Source organism: Lithobates pipiens, unplaced genomic scaffold (genome assembly GCF_037356315.1).
Source record: "Lithobates pipiens isolate NorthernLeopardFrog02 unplaced genomic scaffold, aLitPip1_a1.2 Scaffold_8, whole genome shotgun sequence".
NCBI classification, from domain to species: domain Eukaryota; kingdom Metazoa; phylum Chordata; class Amphibia; order Anura; family Ranidae; genus Lithobates; species Lithobates pipiens.
The window spans coordinates 80,863,963-80,886,083 of record NW_027507903.1 but is presented as its reverse complement, the minus strand read 5'-3'; the positions used below and the strand labels follow the sequence as shown (position 1 = coordinate 80,886,083).

At 40.9% G+C, this 22,121-nt stretch overlaps 1 protein-coding gene across 1 annotated transcript in view; it reads left to right on the top strand.

The window, feature by feature from the left end:
• Positions 1–22,121, top strand: part of PRTG (protogenin) — a 201,894-nt gene that overhangs the window by 5,625 nt on the left and 174,148 nt on the right. The window contains exon 2 of the mRNA XM_077472809.1: positions 9,647–9,949. Within this exon, the coding sequence (XP_077328935.1) occupies positions 9,647–9,949 (303 nt within the window). The remainder of the gene's footprint in view (positions 1–9,646; positions 9,950–22,121) is intronic.

The window sequence follows — 22,121 nt, the reverse complement described above, 5'->3', positions numbered from 1 at the left end:
ATTTTCCTTTAGTAAATAACCCCCATAATGTACAATGTGTGTGTTTCTGTAATATAAATGCGGGGAAGAGAGCTTCGGTGGGTCACAGAAGCGCAGAGCTGTGCTATAACGAAGGTATTTGGCACAATTATATTACAGAAGCACACGCGTTATACATTATATACTACTGTAATTAGATTATAGGATTTTACAAGCATTTTAACTCCATTCATACTGGGGATTCCAGTCATTAAGGGAGAGAGAGGGGGGGGGGGGGTAAGAATACAGAACATTACATGGTAAGACCTACCTAGAAAATAAGCCCTACTGTGTTTTTTGTTTCCAAAATTAATATAAGACCCAGGTTTATTTTTGGGGAAACACGATATCTTAGTATTCATATTTTAATATTCATGTCTCATTTTGAGGCTTCATGCATGCTGGATGTTTTCTCTGCTGATCCTAGGGGCGTTTTTTTCCTGCCTCTAAACGCCCCTGCATGTTAGCCCCTGGGGGTCATTTACTAAAATTGGAGCATGCAAAATCTGGTGCAGCTCTGAAAAGAAATCAACCAGCTTCCAGGTTTTATTGTCAAAGCCAGTAATGCCCACCCCACTATCCATGTGTCTGGCCCCCTAATCTACATGTGGGGCGCCGGACGCATGAATTCCTATTGGGGTTTTCTTTTTTGTTTTGTTTTTTGAAGTACGTGATTAGAGCTTGAGGCTCTAATAGGCTTCAAAAAAGGTGGGCACTGCACCCCGAGCCCACCCAGTTGTGTGATAATTGCGAATGAATATTCACAATTGTCACACTGATTCTCCTCCTGGCCAGCCAAGAACCGGGTCCAGTTGAGACCCGTTTCCTGATTGGGTTGAAAGGAGAAGCAGGAGCCAATGGCTGAGCTTCTATCAATCTATCCAATCAGGACACGAGACACCAGCTAGAGTTGGTGAGCTCGCTCCCCCAGGGAGAAAAAGACCGGGTTTGGGTAAGTAAAACAGGGGCTCTGGGGGGCTACAGCATGAGAGAAGGTTTTAGACCTTTAAAGTGATACTAAATGTTTGATCTTTTGTTTTTTAATAATAAACATACTTACCTGCTCTGTGCAGTGGTTTTGCACAGAACAGCCCGATCCTCTTTTTCTGGGGTCCTCCTATGGCGCTCCAGCCCCTTCTCTTCATTGGGTGCCCTCATGTGGGCTCACTCCCGAGTACTGCTTCTGCGTCCATTGACACAGATAGCGAGACTCGGCCCGCCCCTGCTCCTGTGTCACAGCTTTTGATTGACAGCAGCAGGAGTCATTGGCTCCTGCTGCTATCAATCTGTCCAATGGAGCCGCTGTGCTCGTGTACATCTCTTTATCGGATCGGGATAAGAAAAAGGGGGTCTGAGGGGGAACAGCAGCACAGAAAGACACTTTAATTGAACAAGCTGAAGTTAGGAGCTGATTGGCTACCATGCACAGCTGCACCAGATTCCGAGTGCTCCAGTTTTAGTAACTCGCTCCCTGTGTGTCCATGCACACACCGACGTTTAGAGGAGTTTAAAGGAAAAAACAAAACCCACAGCCAGTGCATCCAGGAGCAGCGGCTTTTGGCAGAAAAAATGGTTGACACACCTAAACGCATGTAAACGCTAGGTGTGTGTAGCACTTGAGCGTTAATTCATTTCAGTGGCCAGAATAAATGATTATTCTGGTGAATTAAATGAAATAATGCCCAAGTGCTTGATGTGCCTTAATGTGTTACAAATGTTCATACCTCCAAACTTTTTGAGATGCGCACGAGGGACACCTATTAGCAAAGGTATGCAGGCATAGGACACACCCCCGGCCACTCCCCCTTAAAGGAGAATTCTACAAAAAAAAAAAGTCAAACCCAAAAGTGCTTTTTTTTTACCACTACTATTCCTTTATATTGGGTTTTGGAATTTACAAATGCAGCAATTTAGAAATTGGTTTAGTGCTGGGAAACACTTTTTGAAAAATGAAAAAGTGCATTTTATATACAACTATACAGATCAGACCAAAATGAGGGACAAATGAGGAGGAAATGGGGACAGAGGGACTTTGTTCCGAATGAGAAACAGTCCCTATAAATCAGGGACAGTTGGGAGGTATGCGTGTCTACAACTGTTAAGTGTTTTTCTTCCAAAATGCTGCTGCCTGGAGGGAAGGAATCTAGTAGAGTTAATAAAATGTCCTGTGTGCAAGAGGCCTCGGGCCTTATACACATAGGATGTAAACAAACACTGCATTTTATTTTTTGACAGCTTTTTTTTTTTTTCTTTAAGACCTGAATGCACTTTTGTTGTTTTCTTTGTCCCTAATGCACACAGGTACATTAAAGTATAACTAAAGGCACAACTTTTTTTTGTTTTTTTTGTTTTGGATAGAGTGGAAATGGATTAGAACAACCATTAGGTTTTTATTACTACCTCTGCCCCCCTCAGTTAGGGGCATTCATCCTTTCTATTTGTCCTGTTTACCATTATCATCGTGAGTGAAAGTAAAAGAAAATCACAAATTTTGGGTTGTCCCCCGAAAAGTAATAGAGGGGAAATCTTGCAATGGGGACACTAGTTCAGGTGAACTCGGGGTCCCCAGGGAATTTCCTTATGTTGCAGAGATTTTATCTTACTTCCTGTTTTGGCTAAGGAACAGGAAGTGAAGGTAAGGCCTCATGCACACGAGACGCTGTTAAACGTGTGTTCAGAGGCAGTTGGACACTTTTTTCAACTGCCTCTGAACTCATTCAATATTATCCTATGTGTCCATGTACACAGTCTAGTTTTTTGCCGTTTTTATGCAGTTGCGTTTAACCTAGTTTTTCCACCTCGTTTTTCCACAGCTTTCCACAGCTTCCCCTCATTTCAGATCTACCCCCGACTGCATTTCCAAGTGCACTTTCAGTGCAAAGTGGATTTGCCTTTTGTAAATAACCCCCATAGAGCCACAATTCGCCCCCCCCCTGCTCTCTCCTCATTGGCTCACTGGCTGTGATTGACAGCAGTGAGAGGCAATGGGCTCCTGTTGCTGTCTCAGTCAATGAGGAGGGAGAGTCCCCATACAGCGTGAACATCGCTGGATCAGAGGAGGCTCAGGTAAGGTTTGGGGGGGGGGGGGGGGCTGGGGGGAGCCGCTGGACACAGGAGGTTTTTTTACCTTCTTGCATAGAATGCAGAAGGGTAAAAAACCTTCAGCCTTCAGAACCACTTTCAGCTTGTCCATTTAACTTTGACAAAAAAACCTGGACGCTGATTGGTTTCTATGCAGAGCTGTACCAGATTTTGCACGCTCCAGTTTTAGTAAATAACCCCTTGCGTGTCATGGTCGTATCAGAATGCTGTGCTTCGCTGCACTCCAGAGCTGTGCGATTTTATGCAACATGTTTGCATAATATTGCATTACAACACACATTTAAATCTTGGCTTTAAAAAAAAGCTAGAAGAAAGAAACATTTTTTTATGCATATAAACGCATATGGGCATTTATGCATCTATACGTGTGTAAACACAAGCACTTGTACTCATTCCAGCTCATGCGTTTTTATATATGATATTTGTGTGAACATCTGCCAGCATTCTTCCTGCATAGATTATTCTTTCTGCCAGTGTGCATGACCTCCATCACAGAGATCAAACATAATTCCTTCATAGCTGCTCTCTGTTTTTTTAAATTTTTTATTTAATAACAGATATTCGGTTGTATGTTACCGATTGAGCATCCTAACACTATCCTATGTGTGTTATTTAGCGCTCTTACACTCAGGCATGTATAGGGCGTATAGCCATAAAGATTAAAATACGCCTGTGTTTGTAGTGCCTAGGAGCCACAGCCGCTGTGTAATTCTGCCCATAGATCTATATTACAGAATACCCTATACATACGTAAACACTGGTACATTCATTTACATGGGAAAGCCGGTAGCTTGATCTTCCGCAATGAATATATTCTGACAAAGTCTACAAGCCGAAACGCGTAAGCCCTGTACTATTGTGTACCACACCTGGATTAATAAATATATTCATTGCTTTCCTTTATCTACAACAAAATTCAGGTACTGGCATTTATGCATTTATAGCTGTGTGCAATGTATTCAAGAATTTCTCACCCTTGTACCCCAGGGGAACCCCTGAACATATTTTCAGATCTCAGGGTACCCCTGGTAATATTAGTTCATGGGGGTCTTTGAGAAAAGGCTATGCCCCTTACATTGGTGGTGGTGGTAAATGGGAAGAATGCGCCTGTTTGGTCGACCATAGATGGATTGAATCTCGGGTGATTGTACCCAAGTCAGTCCATTGATCGACTTAGGTACAACCAGCATGTCCTAATTTAAGCATGCGATTATTTCCAACGGCTATAGCCGCTAGCAGTAATCACTGTGTTCTCCCACCAGGGACGGCTCCTCCCACCCAGAGAAAACAAAAGCTCAGTGGGAGGGATTCCCCCATGAACATTGTGTTGATGAGGAAATCAAGAAATTTTCTTTCCTGCAACCCCCCGTTTGCAGGAAAGAAAATCGCATAATCTATGGCCTGGTGTGGCCAAAATTACACTTTTGCAGTCATCCTGCTGGCTCTGCCAAGTGGCGTTGGGCCTGGAACTATGCAGGCACCTTCAGATGGAAAGTCAGGTGACCAAAGGTCAAGGAACCCCTAGCCAACGCTGGAGGAACCCTGTTTGAGAATAGTTGGTATATTCTTTAATGTATGTCTATGGGCAGAATTACACAGCATTGGTTCCCATGTATCGCAAATACAACCTACACCCATGTGCAAGAGCCCGAAGTACATCTGTTAAAACACGTATTTTTCTAAATCTTTTAGATTGTAAGCTCCAACGTACAGGTCCCTCTGATCCCCTCTTGTATTGTAACTGTACCATCTCTCGTTAAGGTGCTATAGAAATCCTATATATTAATAATAATAATAAAAAATCAAGAAATGGGAAAAAGGCTCACACTGTTTTCTTAATTGCAGATGACACCTCATTGGTCATCGGTCCTTTGTCCCCACATTAGTTGTGCATTATACGACTTTTGCTACTCCAGAAAGGCGTTAAGGAATGTATAGAGATTGAAGGTGCCATTATAGGGCTGAGATCAGATAAAGCTTGTTTGTGATGGATTTCACACTTCTGGAGCTAGCAGAGAAACAGCTCAAGATGTGTTTACCCAAAGAACAGGATCTTGGGTGAAATATCTCAGATTACATAGTTGCTTGGAAGTGCTGGGCTATTGATCTCCATCTGAAAAATCAATTGTTGATGGGGAGTCCAAACCTATTTATATATGTCACCTTAAACCTTAATACCCTAAAAAAAAAACAAAGAAGATTAGAAGTACTGATAAAGAGCATGGCAGCTGAGATTGTGTCCTAAGGCCGGGGCTGTTCGAATTCTCCGTCTTCATCTTCTTTTTATCTCTCGGCTGTAATGGAACTGGGATTGTTGTGTTAGGTAAAAAAAAAAGCATGTTCCTTCCTTGAGAGATAAGTACTGCTAAGAAAATGTGTATTGGATAATTAAGTAATCCCCACTGCATGAGACAGTAAGCAGCCAATTAGTTCCGCATTTCTGTAACAGTTAGCAATACACAAATGTGGATATAAAAGTTCCCTAATCCCTCTCCCACTGGGATGCAACAGCAAGACTCACAAATATTAGGAAGTAGCATTGTCCCTAACCTTAAATGTATCGGATGAAATGCAAGAATTAAGTAAATTGAGCAAGTCGGGACATTGCTAAGTACCACATTACAGGAGAGCAGACACATTAATAAAGTGTAAACCATTAACCAACTGCGAGAAAAAAAAAAATTGGATTAAACAGGCTTGTAACCGAGTGATAATGCGCTTAATATTTACATGCATGTTAAGAATAAACACAGGAGGACCTGTAGAAAGTATTACAAGCCATTTAAATTTGCTGTTGTCACTAATGATAATTTCAAGGCTGACCGAGAAGGGTGAACGGGAAATTCCTCAAGGGTAGAAAACCTGTCAGTTTATAAAAGACGGGAGGGATTGTTAATGATTTCTTGTAAAAATCAAACCTTTATGACTTTCCTTGTTTATGATCTCTGTGACGAGCTTGTAAAATTAGCAGAGAGTGTTCCCTCTTGTTTTCGTGTTAATGATGGCGAACGCTCACTTGGGGAGAGCAGATCTTTTTTTAAAGAGTGCCCCTTTTACAAGTGTTTGGTAAACAAATATGACAGAGTGCATGGGCCATAAAACAGGAAACTTTCCCCTCCGCAGGTGCTGCCTTGCCGTATAGCTGGGAAGTTTGCAGCAAGCCTAAAAACCCCAACCAGCAGCTTCCGTAGTTTCATCTGGTTGCTGTTCTACCTTATTTAGACCGGATGTAGGGTTTGTTCATGCTTTGGTTGCAACATACTATAATGCCCCATACACACTATCAGATTTTCTGCTGATTTTTTTCCTTCAGGTTTACCAAAACCATGTAGTGCAAGGGCCTGCCTGATTGCATACACATTGAAACTCCTAAGGTTTGACCTCATATTATATGATTTTGGTAAATCTGAAGGAAAAACTGATAGTGTGTATGGGGCTTTACACATGTGCACATAGCCCTAATGTGATTTATTTATTACAGATATTTATTTAGTGCTGATAATTTACCCAACACTTTACATGCTTATTGTACATTCAGATGAGTCCCTGCCCTCAAAGAGCTTACAATCTAAGGTCCCTAATGCACATTCATACATACACATACTAGGGCCATTTTAGACAGTAGCCAGTTAAAGTGGTTGTACCACCTGTAGGTAAAATGAATATCTCCTAAACCTGTACGGTTTAGGAGATATTCACTTTGCATGCAGCTGCTGAAGTCAGCGGCCCATGCGCTGTGAAGGTCCAACATGTGCGGAGTGACTACATTGCGGCTCCGGCCACTCACAGTGCAGGAAGCCATAAACCTGGAGGACACGCCGAGGGGAAAATGCTCTGTCAGCGATGACTGGGATCAGCTGCCGACACCTCGTTCTAAGGTAAGTATTTCATAATGAGCTAGTATGCGGTGCATGAGGTTTCTAAAACAAAATAACATTTTTGTGCGGGTATACAACCACTTTAAAAGACACAGTGCAGTTTTGAGACTTAATTTAGGTGTGCAGTTTGGGAATGGCAAAAATGCGCAGTTGAGCCGTTTCCTCACCTGGGCCGATTCTTGAGTCAGTTCTCGGGTGCTGCTGCCGCACTCTTGGCTAAGGGAAGCCGGCAGTGAAGCCTTGCGGTTTTATACTGCGCAGCACATTGCACTGTGCTTTCTCAATTGACGAGTTGTGTGGGGGGGGGGGGAGGGAGGAAGAGGCCAAACTCCTGGATCACTGTGCCGTGGCGAACTGAGCCGGAAGTGGGACCAGGTACCTGTCCAAACCAGGTACCCACTCCCCCCCCCCAAAAGGTGCCAAATGTTGCAGGGGGGAGGGAGAGGAGGCAGATAAGCGGAGCTTCCCTTTTTGGGTGGAGCTTCGCTATAAGCTGCAACAAGCAGCAGACAAGGGTGTTTACCGGGCATGTAGCAATTGGCAGAAAGCAGAGCAGCCAAACGCTACACATTCAAGAAAACTAGGAAGCACTGAAAATGCCCAGCAATGGCAAAAATGGGGTTAAAACAGGCGTCACATTGCTTCCTCACCTCCTGTCAGTAGCCTCTGGAGTGTGATCTGAATGCAAATCGGGCTTCTGAGGAAAGGAAGATTTAGATGGGTGCCTAAAATCTGACCTGTTCAATATTTTGTTTCCATTTATAAAAGTGTTGCAAGGTGTGTGGAATAGTGCAAAGTCAGCAGTGTTGTGTCTCAGCAGTGGGATGAAGACTTCCCTTCCCACATTCCAAACAAAACAGAGTCGACCTGAGCGCTGCTCAGCCATTTTCAGGAGGCTTTGTATTTTCTCAGTGAATACAAAGCTTCCTCTGATTGGCTGAGGAAGAGTTCATGATGTCATCTGCCCACATCTGGGATTTATGGTTTTGAAACCACATTTAGTTAATGTGCTATTAATGCATAATTCTATCTCATTATACAGTTTTATTAGTCTATAAGATTTTTTGGTAATATACAAAAGAACCTCAATGTTAGTGTAGATTACAGTAATTGGTTTTAATATGTCCTTTGTTCCATTAGTTAATGTATCAATCCTCCAAAATAGAAGAAATCTACCATCTGTTTTGACCTTACCAATAATTAGCCAACTATTATGTACAGTGATACAGCAATGAGAATATCACAAATAGCAACCATTGTCAGGGTCTTGGGGGCCAAAGTCTGACCCTGATTTGTGATTGCATGTTCCTTTGCCACTTGTTCTGCCATGATAGGAAATCTTATCATAAATGTGTTTAGCTGTTAGAAGAAATTTTCATATCTGCAGGATTCTTGTATTTTTTTTTTGGTGTCCTTTGTATTGGCTATTACTAAAGCCAGTTTCTATAAAGCACTATTTAGAGGGTATGTAAGCCAGATTGTTCTTTTTGTTTTGGACGGAGTGAGGATGGGAGAGAACCTTTGTCAGGTTTTTATGGCGGTCTTTGTCTCCAGTGGGGAGATTTATGCTCTCTGTGTTCTGGTGATCATTGTTACCAAGACTTTAAGTAAAGAAATCCTTTTTATTTTTAGGAAAAAATGGGAATCTAAGGGGGGGGGGGGGGGATTTCCCTTATTTTTGTGACATTTCCTATTGCTTTCTGTTGTGTCTATAGGACAAGAAGTGAAGGTTTATCTCCTCTGTGGGAAACAAATGCAAAAAAACTTGACATTCCTTACACCATCCAAAACAACACGAGTGACCTTGTCTCTGTGCTACTGCTCCTTCATTGTTCATTCACTGACTAGGGTAGGTCTCTGGTCAGGCTGTATTTCATAAACCCAGTAATGAAAAAAAAAATAACTATGCCGATGCTGGCGTGAGTTAGATTTAATATTTTTTTCTTGATAGAGCACCTCTATCAGGCAGCATAAACAGGTCCTAGACCTAGTTGCAGGCAAAGCTGGTATGAAAAAATAACTAAATGTCAACTGTCACTAGCATAGTCCCCCCCTCCAGATGCCTGCATCAGAAAGGGTGTCCCTTTCTGTGCTAAAGGTGACCTAAATCTCAGGTACTTCAGTGAGCAAATAATAACCCAGTTTCCCTTGTTGACAGCCTGACTGTGCCCCATACCCTCTTCCTAGGCTTCTGTAGTGGCCAGTGAGGATGCTTATCACAGTAAAGGTCCAACAGGGAGGCTTTGTAGGCTCTCCACCTGGGCAGCTTGGTTGATATTTGCATACCCGAGTAGCATGATATAGGGTGCTGACCTAGGGGTGCCCACTATATGGTTTTAATAGTTTGTTAGGTCATTTTGATTATATAATATATTTGCTTTAACTATATTGTAATCTACAAGGAGGTGGACGACCTGTCTATGCTGCCTGAGAAGGCTGCATAGACACCCTTGATGACAAGATTAGCTGAACAGAATTTTTCGGCAAAAAAAAAATTCACAACAGAATATTTAGTATCTTGCATCGGGTCCTGTGGCTTAGCTGTGCACCTTTTTAGCTCTTTCATATAGAAAGAATTTTCTTCCTTACATATTTGCTATGTTTACTATAATTTATAGTCACAATCTTTTCTCTTTTTCCCTTGGCAGGGTGTTGGTGTTTTACCGATCTTTTGTTTGTGAAAGAACCTGTGGATACAATAGTGTCACGAAAAGATGCCGCGGTTTTAGATTGTCAAGCTCATGGAGAACCTCCAATTGCTTTGACGTGGATAAAAAATGGTGTAAAGATTGCCGAGAACGAAAGAATCTCAACTTTGAAGAATGGTTCCTTGTACATCCAAGAAGTGGAGGGAAAGAAAGGAGAGTTTTCCGATGAAGGATTTTACCAGTGTTTGGCTATGAACAAATATGGTGCCATGTTAAGTCAAAAGGCTCACCTTTCTGTAGCAAGTAAGTTTTTGTATTCAATGCCCATTTTACGGTTTGTTGCATGAATGACTTATTGAACTACTTAAACCATAGAAATACAGAAAGGAGCACCAGACCAAAACTGGACAAAAGAGTGCAAGGTCATTTTAATTGTTGGTCAGTAGGTCATTATAAAATATCAAGTTTTGGGGTTTGCGTTGGCTGTTTTCATTTGCATTTTATTTTTATACCAACAATTGAAAGTTATCTTAGCCCCCGTACACACGGTCGGAAATTCCGACCACAAAATCCATCAGATTTTTCCGACCGTGAGGACTACGTTCAGGCTAGTAGCCAATAGCTTTGCTCTCGTACTTTGATCTGAGCATGCGTGGCACTTTGTCCGATCGGAATTCTCTACAAACGATCGGAAAACGTCCGATTGGATTTTGTTGTTGGATAATTTGAGATCCTGCTCTCAATTTTTTTCCGTCAGAATTACCAACGAAAAAAGTTCGATAGAGCCCAGACATGATCGGATTTCCCGACAATATAATCCGATCGGACCTTTTCTGTCGGAATGTCCGACTGCGTGTACGGGGCCGTAGACTTTTTCATCCTGTTTTGTTCTGGTACTCCTTTCTGTATTGATATGGTTTAAAGCTACCGTTGGATATCCATTGAGGGAAGTCTTGCTGTGTGGGAGCCGCCTTGCAAGAGCTAATAAGCTTTTTTGAAAGTTTTCCTTCATCTGAATACACGGGCAACTTCCCAGCGTCTCGTTGAGTATGTTGTTGTTGAACAATTTAGCCAGGCATCAAATAAGAAAGTCTCTTTTCTGATCTTCCTAAGCTTCCATTTAGGATTTAAATTGTCTCCAGAATATTTACAAGTGCTTTATTAATAAATAAATCAAGATTATAGTGTGTGAAAAGGGCAGCCATCAAACTAAACTTTTGATCAAGAAGACAGCCATGTTTAAGTCCATTCATTGCAATCATGTGATGGCAGTTGCGTTGAAACATGGAATTAGAAAATGAAATGACAAAAGCCAATGCATTTTTAATATATTAGATGTGGGGCCAGGTGTACAAATTGCTTTTTTTTTTGTTTTTGTTTTTGTTTTTGAATGAAATTTCTTTTTAATGAGATGTGTGAGCACACAGAACAATCAACTCCAGGTTGATTTATTTATTTATTTTGCACTAGAGTCCATCAATTGACTACTAGATGGAGACTTTCCCAGTAAGGAACAAAGCACGTCAAATACATTAAAGCCAGATCCACAGGGTGCGAACGTGACTGCTGATACCTTTGCATATTATCGCCGGCTCAGTGTGATCACATGACAATGATGTACCAGGCCTTGTGTGTTTCACGCAGATCTATGCTCAGCCTGATTACGCATTAAGCGTTAAAAAAAACAGTCATTTTAAATGACAGAAGGGCCGCATTGATTCTTTACATTTATGTTCCAAATACTGTTTTCTTTGATTGCCTGACCTTACAGTCCAGAGCATGTGTGATATGCCACATGGAATCCCTTTCATTCAGTTTTCTGGAGCGTAATGGGTTTCTCCCATATGACACCTGTGTATAGCGTACCCTTAAGGATTAAACATTTATCTGCGGTTGTAAAAGCCAGGCTGTGAACCAATTGATTTTTCCATTAGCCCCTGTTTCCAAGGCAAGCTTGTTTCCTACTATTTCATATTTGTTCCTGATAAGATCTCGCTTTTCACATTCACTATTATGGTTAGCAATAAACAGTGGGTATGATTTCAAAATCAAAGAAAAGCAGTTCTCATTCCTGTGCTGTGTATTGCTTCATATTGTGCATACAGCTATTTACCTATTCCACCATTCGTACCCTTTTCTCAACATTTAATTTAATAGTGATGTTGGAACATTTTATTGATGCAAAACTCTAGGCAGATATAAGAATATAAGTATAGGTAGTACAGGTCGGTACAATGGTGTAGTGGGTAGCACTTTTGCCTAGCAGTAAAAAGGGTCACTGGTTCAAATCCCAATCACAACACTGGAGTTTGCATGTTCTCCCTGTGCCTGCATGGGTTTCCTCCGGGTACTCCTGTTTCCTCCCACACTCCAAAGACAAGTTGGTAGGTTAATTGGCTTCTGTCCAAAAATGGCCCTAGTATATGAATCTGAGTTGGGGACCTTGGATTGTGGGCTCCTTCAGGGTATGTGAGTGTGCAATGTATTTGTGGAGTAACTTAAATAAATACATCAATTACATGCTCATCTATTATATTATTACAGGCATACCCCACCTTTAAGTACACAATGGGGTTTATTTATTAAAGCTGGGAAGTGCAAAATCAGGCTCACTTCTGCATAGAAACCAATGAGCTTCTTGGTTTTATTACCAAAGCTTAATTGAACAAGCTGAGGTTAGAAGCTCGTTGGTTTCTGTGCAGAAATGAGCCCGATTTTGCACTTTCCAGCTTTAGTAAATAAACCCCATTGTGTACTTAAAAGTGGGGTATGCCTGTAATAATATAATAGATGAGCATCTTAATGAGACACAATGTACAGGGATAGGGACAATTGTAGACAGGCACCCACACTCACTCAGGTTGAACTGGTGTCTTTATTCAACCTTGCTACCTATGTAACTAACTAACATGTGGTGCCATACTGTGCAGTAAAGCTTTTGATCAGCTTGCTTTTTATGGTTTTATGGCTGGTTCACACCAGATGCAATCCGGTGCATTTTTATGCTGCATCAAAACGCATGGACAGTGTTTAACCCCCCTGATGGTCTTCCAGAGTCTGACTCGGGGTGGAATTTTTGTACTATTAGCGGTAACCCCGAGCCAGACTCGGGACCGCATCGCTGGATCCAGGAGGAGATTTACTTACCTTCTCCCTCGGATCCAGTGTTGTCTCCCCGCTGTACGAGTGAGCCGTGTCTTGCTTGATCTATCACGGACCCGATCTCCGTGCCCTGCGAGCGTTGCGACGCACGGGGACGGAGATCGGCGCCAAATTCAAAAAGTGAAACACACAGTATACATACAGTATAATGTAATCTTACAGATTACATTGCTGTATGTAAATATTTCACATCCCCTTTGTCCCTAGTGGTCTGCCCAGTGCCCTGCATGCAGTTTTATATTATAAAAACTGTTCTTTATGCCTGGAAACTGGAGATTGCCCATAGCAACCAAAACTGTCCCTTTACATCAAAAATGGTTTTAGACCAGCTAGAAAATAGCAATAATAAATTGGAATCACTCGCAGAATTGAGCGATAGCGATTTGTGGGAGATCCGTCATCAAATACTGAAAAGTAATGACAGTGACAATTCTGCAACTGAGCAAATTTCAGTGTTTTTGATTTGATTACATTATTGAATAATTGTTATTATTGTTATATTATTATTTGGTACAATTATTTATAGTTATTTATTATATTATAATTTATGATTTCATTTTTCAAACTTTATTATACCCGGGATGTCTGCTAGACTCTGGTTTGGACAGATTTAAGAGAGTTATTCCTAAGAATTACAGGACTACAATATAAAACGCCAAATTTTCATGCAAAATAATTGTACCGCTTTTAGCACCTAAAATCCGAAATAATCATATACCACCAGGGAGGTTAATATGGATTCCAATAGCCTTAGTTCACGCTAGTGCAATGTAATCCAGTGCAGTCATAACAGTCAGAACATGCTGCATTTTTTCTGTTTGGAACGTATCTGGAAGGTGGCAAAACACAAAAAATGCACTGGAACACACATGTCCTCAATTGTCCTCAATGGAGATGAAAAAAAAAAAAAAAGATAAAATAAAGGGGGAAAAACGCACTAAAAATGCACTGGAATGCATCAAAGACCAGAAATGCATCTGGAAGGCAGAAGTTGTGTAAATCGGCCCTAATTCTGAGTTCTGAAAGGTACTTGCCCCACTATTGTGGGATATTCTGTTCTCGTTGAACAGGCATCAGTTATTCTGAGATATAAAAAAAAACACCTTTACTTCTAGTTATGTATTCATCAAATGTTATTAAATGTATTTTTAAAAACTGCCATTTAAATTTGTCTTTATATTAGCTTCCTATAATCTCTTTACCCCAATATTGAATCTGGACTATAGAAGGTCACCATGGCTTTGTTGCTTTGCATAGAGTTGTGAGTCTAAAGCTGGCCATACTCTGATCAAATTGTGTCTGGTTTAGTTGGGACTCCTTTAATTTCGATAGCATGTGGCCATCACTGCTCAACAGAAGTCGATAGTTTGATCAACTGCTGTGGAAGGGTAATACTGGAAAACTTTTATCGATCAGTTGGCTGGGGGGAAGAAATGCTGCATAGACAAAGAAAAAAAGATGTCTACGGCCAGCTTAGCACTGTGAACATGCCTAAATTGGGGGAAATCACAGGGATTACCTTATCTATGTATTGTTTCTTCACTGTTCAGTTAGCTCTCAGAGGTGCCCCCATCACCAAGCTGTAACAGCGGTGTAGAAAAGTGAGGTCACTGGTTCTGCTGTCTAGCACGGATTGGCTAGTGGAACTGGCAGGATCAACCAGGTAATCCAGAAGAATAAAGAGACACTAACATATACCTGTCAAAATTAACCAGCTCATCGAAATCTCCAACTACGCCACTTCCGTTGACTCTCCAGAAGCAAATTTCGATGAGTTGGATCTACTGCCCATGTGTGCGTGTACACGCGATTGAATAATAGAAACCCCTGGCAGCTGTTGAAGTTTTCCTTGGCTCTACCAATCGCTGCAGTGCCCATGTGCAAGGTACATTAATAACCTTTTATGAAAACTCGTTAAGTTCTCCAACAGCTGCCGGGGGTTTCTGTTATTCTTATTATGGAAAAACAAGAGGAATTAGCTGCAATAAATATTGTCTGTAAGAATTGGACACAGAATATAATGCCTTTTGCACATTGCCAAGACTAGGCAACAGAGGATACCCCATCCATGAGAACAGACAGCATCTTCATTTTCTGCAGGCATCTGATGGCTTAATGAGTCTAGCCTCTCCCACAATGTAAGTATAATGCAGGGCAAAACGTGGCACCGCTTGTAAGCAGATAAATAAATTAGCATTGAAAATGATAATGGCGCACTGTATGGAAATAACACACTGCTTTGAATATCAAATGCACTGTTAATCACTTCCACTAATAGAGATATCAGTGGGTAGCTCTGAGAATATCCCAAAGCCTTTTTCACATGGGATAAAATGGTAAATAGGAGAAAAGGGGGCCGTGTGTGCTCAGCCTTGAGGCATTTTTCATTTTGTTTGCCCCGTGTAAACTTTTCTTCTAAGTCTCCTAGAGACAACTGCAAAGAGCCGAATGTCTTAAATGAACATCTTCTAGATAAATACACACGACTATGGCAATTGGTGTTGGAGGTCAAATTTGTCCTAGCACAAAAGATTTTAAAAAAATGGGCAAATGGCAGTGATTGCTTTATCAGCATGTGTCCTTTTATTGCGAAATTCATCTACTTGCCAGCTTAATTTTTGTATGGTGAATCACTGGTTGGAACAAAGCTCTTATAAGCTAATGTATGCAGATTGTGTGATTCCACTGTAACCAGGGAAGTTAAACCTAAAGCACCAATTCTCAAAGAACTTATTTTTTTTCCCACAAACATTGTGCAACAGAATTAATAGTGTAGACAGGGTTTAGATATTTAGAAAAGAATACAGTGATTTAGCCTCCGTCTGCTTGGTTTGTTTTTATGTTAGCTCCTGGAAACCCAGATCACTTACCAGTATAGCTAAAGGGATCTATACATATTAAACAGGTGGAGAATAGGCATTAAATGTGTATTCTTTCTAGTCAAAGAGCAAGTGCTATCTTAGTCAGTGGCAGCAGCAGGGGGCAAGGATGTTCTTTTTCTGTGCCTGGCCAGAGCTTTGACAAGCGAGATTACTATTAGCTTTAGGATCTCAATGCAGAATTTTTGCATTTGGAGAAGCACAGAGCTTTAGCCTACGCACTGGTCTTAGGGTCTGAACACACAAGACGATGGAGGCCAGGTTTCTAAAGATTAAGAAGTGGAAACTGGAGGTTGCACTTCACACAGGAATGTCTTTATCCCAGTGCAAATGAAGGCTGCACTAGGTTAAAAGGTTAGAAACTGGCCAGTGCGAGGCTTCCCCCTCTGATAAAGAGCAGATGACCCTGATTCTTTGACCAAATCTTTCATGTTTCTGCTCTGCAAAAGAGTGATTGCCAGGGATTGTTCTGTAGGAATGCACAGATTGGAAAGTGAGCAGACCCCTTTTTTGTTGTCCCTTAGAACCTTATCTCCTGCTCCCAGCAGGTCCCCAAAGGTCAAGATTCCTCCCAGACTCTTCTAAGGCTTCTCTGTGCAGTCATGCAGCAGAAGTGCTATTTCTATTAACCCAGGCTAGGCCACACTATAGTGACGTGATGGAAAGTGAACAAAGAAAAAATCTGATGATTACTGTGGTTTTCATTGCTCTTATTATTTTGTGTATCATTGTAATAGTTCAATGCTTGTATAGACTCGAAAATTGCAAGTGTACCGGATTGATTGCACCAATTATGGCTTACACCCTTTTGGATGGGTTCTCCTTTTTGCGTGAGTTTATCTTGGTGCAGCAGGTTTTCTCCAACAGTTATCTACCATTTACCCAAACTGACCTTACAGTGGTGTGTTTCCATGGGCTTGTCAGTGTGACCACGTGACCGTATGACTACATGGGACTAGAAGCCCCACAGGTGGGAATGAATGTTAAAGAGGAAGTAAACCCCTGATGGGTTTACTTCCTCTTTGTCTTCCTGCAAAGGTAAAGCATAATGGGCTACTATGCATCGCATAGTGGCCCATTATGTGTCACTTACCTGACACAGGAGCCAGCGATGTCACTGCTGTCCCCTGTAGCACGGAGCATCCATCTTCTTCCGGGTATCGCTGCTCCGGTGCTGTGAGTGGCCGGAGCAGCGATGACGTCACTCCCGTGCATGTGCACGGGACCCGCCACTAATGGCATATCGCCGTTAGCAGCGGGATGCTCAGTGCGACTGCGCGCCGCTGTCTACGGCGCATGCGCTGTAGACAGTGGTGCCTGTCTTTTTGCAAATACCTCCTAAACCGTGTAGGTTTAGGAGATATTTCATGGGCCTACAGGTAAGCCTTAATCTAGGCTTACCTGTAGGTCAAAGTGGTCTGTAAGGGTTTACAACCACTTTAAAATATAACTAAAGGCAATTTAGTTTTTATTGCTGTCTGTGTCCCCCCGTTATTATTATTATACAGGATTTATATAGCGCCAACAGTTTACGCATCGCTTTACAATATAAAAAGGAGACAACAATACAGTTATAATACAATAAAATACAAGAGGATTAAGAGGGCCCTGCTCAGAAGAGCTTACAATCTAATAGGGTGGGGCAAGTGGTACAAAAGGTTGTAACTGTAGGGAATGAGCTGGTGGATGTGGTAGAAGATTAGTTGGAGACATGATAGGCTTTCCTGAAGAGATGTGTTTTCAGGGATCCCTTGAAGATAGCAAGAGTAGGAGATAGCCAGACTGGTGGAGGTAGGGAGTAGGGAGATTCATCCTCCCTACTTGACCTGTTTACCATTATAAATAAAAGTGAAAGTAAAAGAAAATCCCAAATTTTTAGTTGTCCCCAGAAAAGTCAAAGAGGGGAAACATTCCAATGGGGACACTAGTTCTGGGGGTCCCCAATGGATTCTCTTAATTTGCATGGAATTCCTCTTACTTCCTGTTTTGACTATGGGACAGGAAGTGAAAAAAAAATTACTGGGGTTATAACCCTTCCTTACTCTATCCAAAATGGAAAAAAAAAAGGTTTTGCCTATAGTTCTACTTTAAATGGTCTCATTACTGTCTGACTGAGAATATCCTATGTAAATAAACAAAATCAATTATTATTGGATGTAAAGGAAACCTGTGCTGAAAGCAATATGGAGGTGGCCATTGGTGACCTATAATTCTGGAAATACCTGTTACCTTGTTCTGGTCGCTAACTTTATTTTTATGTACAGGCATACTCCACTTTTAAGTACACAATGGAGTTTATTTACTAAAGCTGGAAAGTGAAAAATCAGGCTCAGTTCTGCATAGAAACCAATGAGCTTCCAGGTTTTATTACCAAAGCTTAATTGAACAAGCCGAGGTTAGAAGCTCATTGGGTTCTTTGCAGAAGTGAACTTGATTTTGCACTTTCCAGTTTTAGTAAATAAATCACATTGTGTACTTAAAAGTGGGGTATGCCTGTATACCTGTTCCTGGCCAATAATAAAGTATTGACATCAGAGGGTCAGCATGGCAGTTGGGCTAAGTAGTATGTCAGTTTTGGCATCGCTTATCTTTTGTTTTTCTCTGTATCTCTAATGTAGGAGAATGGCAAAATGTCCTTTTTGCTGTGCCCTGCATTACTTTGTCCTCATGAACAGTAGTACATGCCATCATTTTTGATAATGGGCATTAGGTGATATCTTTGATCATCCTCCATTTTGGTCAGATAGAGAAATTAATTCCTTTTTTTTTTTCTTTTATACTTCATGGCTTTTCTGTTTTAAAAGACGAGAGTTTCTGTAAGATCACAGCTTGTTTCATACGTCCCCCTCTCTGCTGCTCCTAATTAGCACCACTCCAATGCCAAACATCCTCTCTACCACTTCTTTGGACTCATTCACACCAGATGTGTGACAGAAGCAATTTGCAAGCTACTTTAAAGATCCATTTATGTCAATGGTGCACCAGAGCAATGTGGTTCAGTGTGTTTTAACAATATCCTGCAAGCTGTAATTTTGGAAACACTGACCTGTAGTTTCCCATTGAAGTGCAGCGAATTAAGACCTTCAAAATGTTATCTCAGTACAGCTAGATGTGCATGGGATCATGTGAAATCACACAGCCTACTTCAAGTGTTTTCAGTTATAACCCTTTGATGCGCATTAGTTAGTAAATAACATTTTAGTATGATGATAAACCTTTGTAATACAGATTTTTGCACGATGTTTGCAATTCTGCCGTAGTCAGCTGTCCAGGACAGGAGCAGTGGCAAGAAGAAGATACGAATCCTAAAACACATCCTGAGATAATTGAAAGATAGCCAGACTTGAATTGGGCAGAGATCTGGTTCTGTCAGTAACTGACTGTATGCGAATCCCCCCAGAGCATTGTCTTCTAAAATGTTCTAGGTCAGCAAAAGACAAAATAATAGACATTGTTCTGATTTGGAGCTGCAGAATTCCGGCAGTGAGATCCATGAAAGTCTCAATATGTGCAGATTTGTGTGATAATTAGGCAACTGTAAAGCTGACCTTACACCTCTACAATTTTGTTAGAAAGCTGTCATTTTCAAAATGATAATTCAATTATCTAATAGTTAAAGTGGGTGATTTGGCAATCTATTTCAACCACTGCGAGGGAAAAATAAAATCAAAATCAAAAGTCAAGGATACAAATGTTTTGTCTAATCTAATGTGAACAAATGAATTCATAGTTGTTTGAATTGTCTCCCAGCTGAGAAAAATCGTAACTAATCTCGTGTGCATGCACTTGTCAAAGTTGAAGTAAAGGCATACCCGCTTTTCAGTACACAATGGGGTTTATTTACTAAAGCTGTAAAGTGCAAAATCAGGCTCACGTCTGCATAGAACCCAATGAGCTTCTAACCCCAGCTTGTTAAATTAAGCTTTAAAACCTGGAAGCTCATTGGTTTCTATGCAGAAGTGAGCCTGATTTCCCACTTTCCAGCTTTAGTAAATAAACCCCATTGTGTACTTAAAAGTGGGTTATGCCTTATTACTAAACCCAGGAGCCTGCATTCCTTATATCTGGTGTGCCACAATACAGAGAACATGGAAATGAAATTATTTTAGTAAATATAAACTGCTAAATACCTTTACTCATCAGCGGTATATATAGCAGTATTGTGACTTCTACCAGTGTCTGGATAAAGCTTGTAGGACGGAATGTCATTCTCCTCTGAGAGTCCTATGAGGTTGCAGGACCCCTGACCCTCTGTCTGGAAACTGCTGATTGGCTCTGTGCCAATCACATGCATCCTCCCAAGAAAAAAATAACTGTCTAGCAATACACACCAAACTGAGCATGTGCAGAGTGCCCCTTAGGCTCTGTACTATCAGGAGATGAATTGGGGACAGTGGAAGAAGGGGAGAATCAGAGAAGATAGAACCAAACAGCCTTTTCACACAATGCAGAGAATTAACCCCTTCCCGAGTGAGTATAACAAGCATGATTTACTGCATATGCAGACTGATTTTACTGTTGTGGGTTTAGTAACACTTTAGTCCATAAATAGAACACTGTTCTATTTAGTGCAGTCCCAGTTCCATGTAGCATTTTACTGGAACATGGAAAAATCATTTGAAATTAGTAGAGTCCATGGTTGGATGAGCAATTTTTATACTTTCCCATCTAAACATTTGAACAAAATTCTACAGGTGTAAGGCCAGCATAAGTTAAGCTGGCCATAGATGGTTTAAAGATTTCAAACCATGTATGGGCAGACTGAATGTACCCAAGTTGATTGATCTATTAACTTGGATACCAGCAGCCTGTCGGATTTTACAAGTGATTATTGCTAGTGTTCTGGTGGGGATGAAGGCTTTCTCCTCTGGGAGAACACAATGGCTGTGCGGGAGGGATTTCCCCAACACTGACTGTGTTGATGGGGGAATCAAGCGATTTTCTTTAGTAGGAAAGGAAATCGCTCCATAGCCAGCTTTAGATCTCAGATTATTGCGTTCCCTTGAAAATCAACCATCTAGATCATTAGTTATACATCTCTAATGCAACTTTCATTTTTCAGCAGATTTCTTCTTTTTAATTTTCGTTTTTTTTTTATATACTCTGAGCATTCAAGTAGAAGGTATTAGATGTACATATATGTGCTGGAACCTGGTCTTGTAATATGGAGGGGTCACTTCCTTGGGCAGCAGATAATTTGCTGATGGGGGAATTCTGCTAGTTTCTCTAGCCAGCCCCCACTGATTTTGTTGACACTCTAAACAGTTGCTCGGGCAGAAGTCTATTGTCATGTCCTCCTATTCAGCAGCTGTGTCTATTGTTCACAATGCGGAATAATTTATAACCATGCCTCTGATGGTTTCCACTGAATGTATACTTTAAAAAAAAAAAAAATTCACTGTATATATGAAAGCACTCGGTTAAAATAATTTATTACCCATAGACAAAAGTCTGCGACAGTAGTGTGGATTCCCAAGTCTTTGTCAAAACCCCCAGACTTATTCATTGTATTTAAATGGTTTAGAAAGCTATAAATAAGCAATAATTTGTGCGGATGAAATGTTGGAATGCTGACTTACTATACAGAGCGGTATTGTAGATTCACATTATTGTGTACTATTATGTACATATGTCTTTTGGATGTAAAGATAGATCCATTATTTTTATCATTCTGCTACTTTTATTAGATGGATGCGGATTTTGATTGGTAGGTCATTTTGGCTTTGAGTGTAGGTAGCCTGCACAATGTTCTAGAAGTTCTGCTGATGAATCATATAGCTCATGATTGCATCAGAGTTTGAAATGCTCACGGTGTTGAATAAAATTGTACACCAAGTATGGTAATTCTCATAGTGCTGTGATTGAAGAGTTGAAATGTTGGGATGACATGAATAGCTTTATCATTGTTCTGAGCTTTGCCTTGAGAACCTCTGATTTTCTTTCTCAAGTGGTTTGATTTGTCTTTGCTTTCTAAAAGAGAAGGCTGACATTTTGTTTCCAAATGCAATAGAAATGACTCAAAGAGACGGAGTGTTTCTTTATACAGGGATTTAAATGTGACACCAGAGGGCAAGTCAATAAGCTTTCAGTCTAGGAACCATTTGTGGAAGATAAGTTAAGATAAACCTGGTAGCATTAGTTAGCTTTAATAATAGCGAAATTCCTCAATTCCAACAGCCATGGCATCTAAACAACATTGCGTTTTATTTCCTCTGTTTTAAAATATTATTACACTTTTTGAGTGGTAATCATGTTGGAAAGGCTACTTAATGCTTCCTGCCACAATTGCTACCACTAGCAATGCACACGATGGCATTACATTTGCCCACCAAATCAGGTTCCTTTGGCTTTTTTGGCTTATAGTGAAAATTCATTGGGTTGGCTGATGACAACTTGGTTTTGTGGTAATAGCAGGAAGAATGGAAGAGTACCTT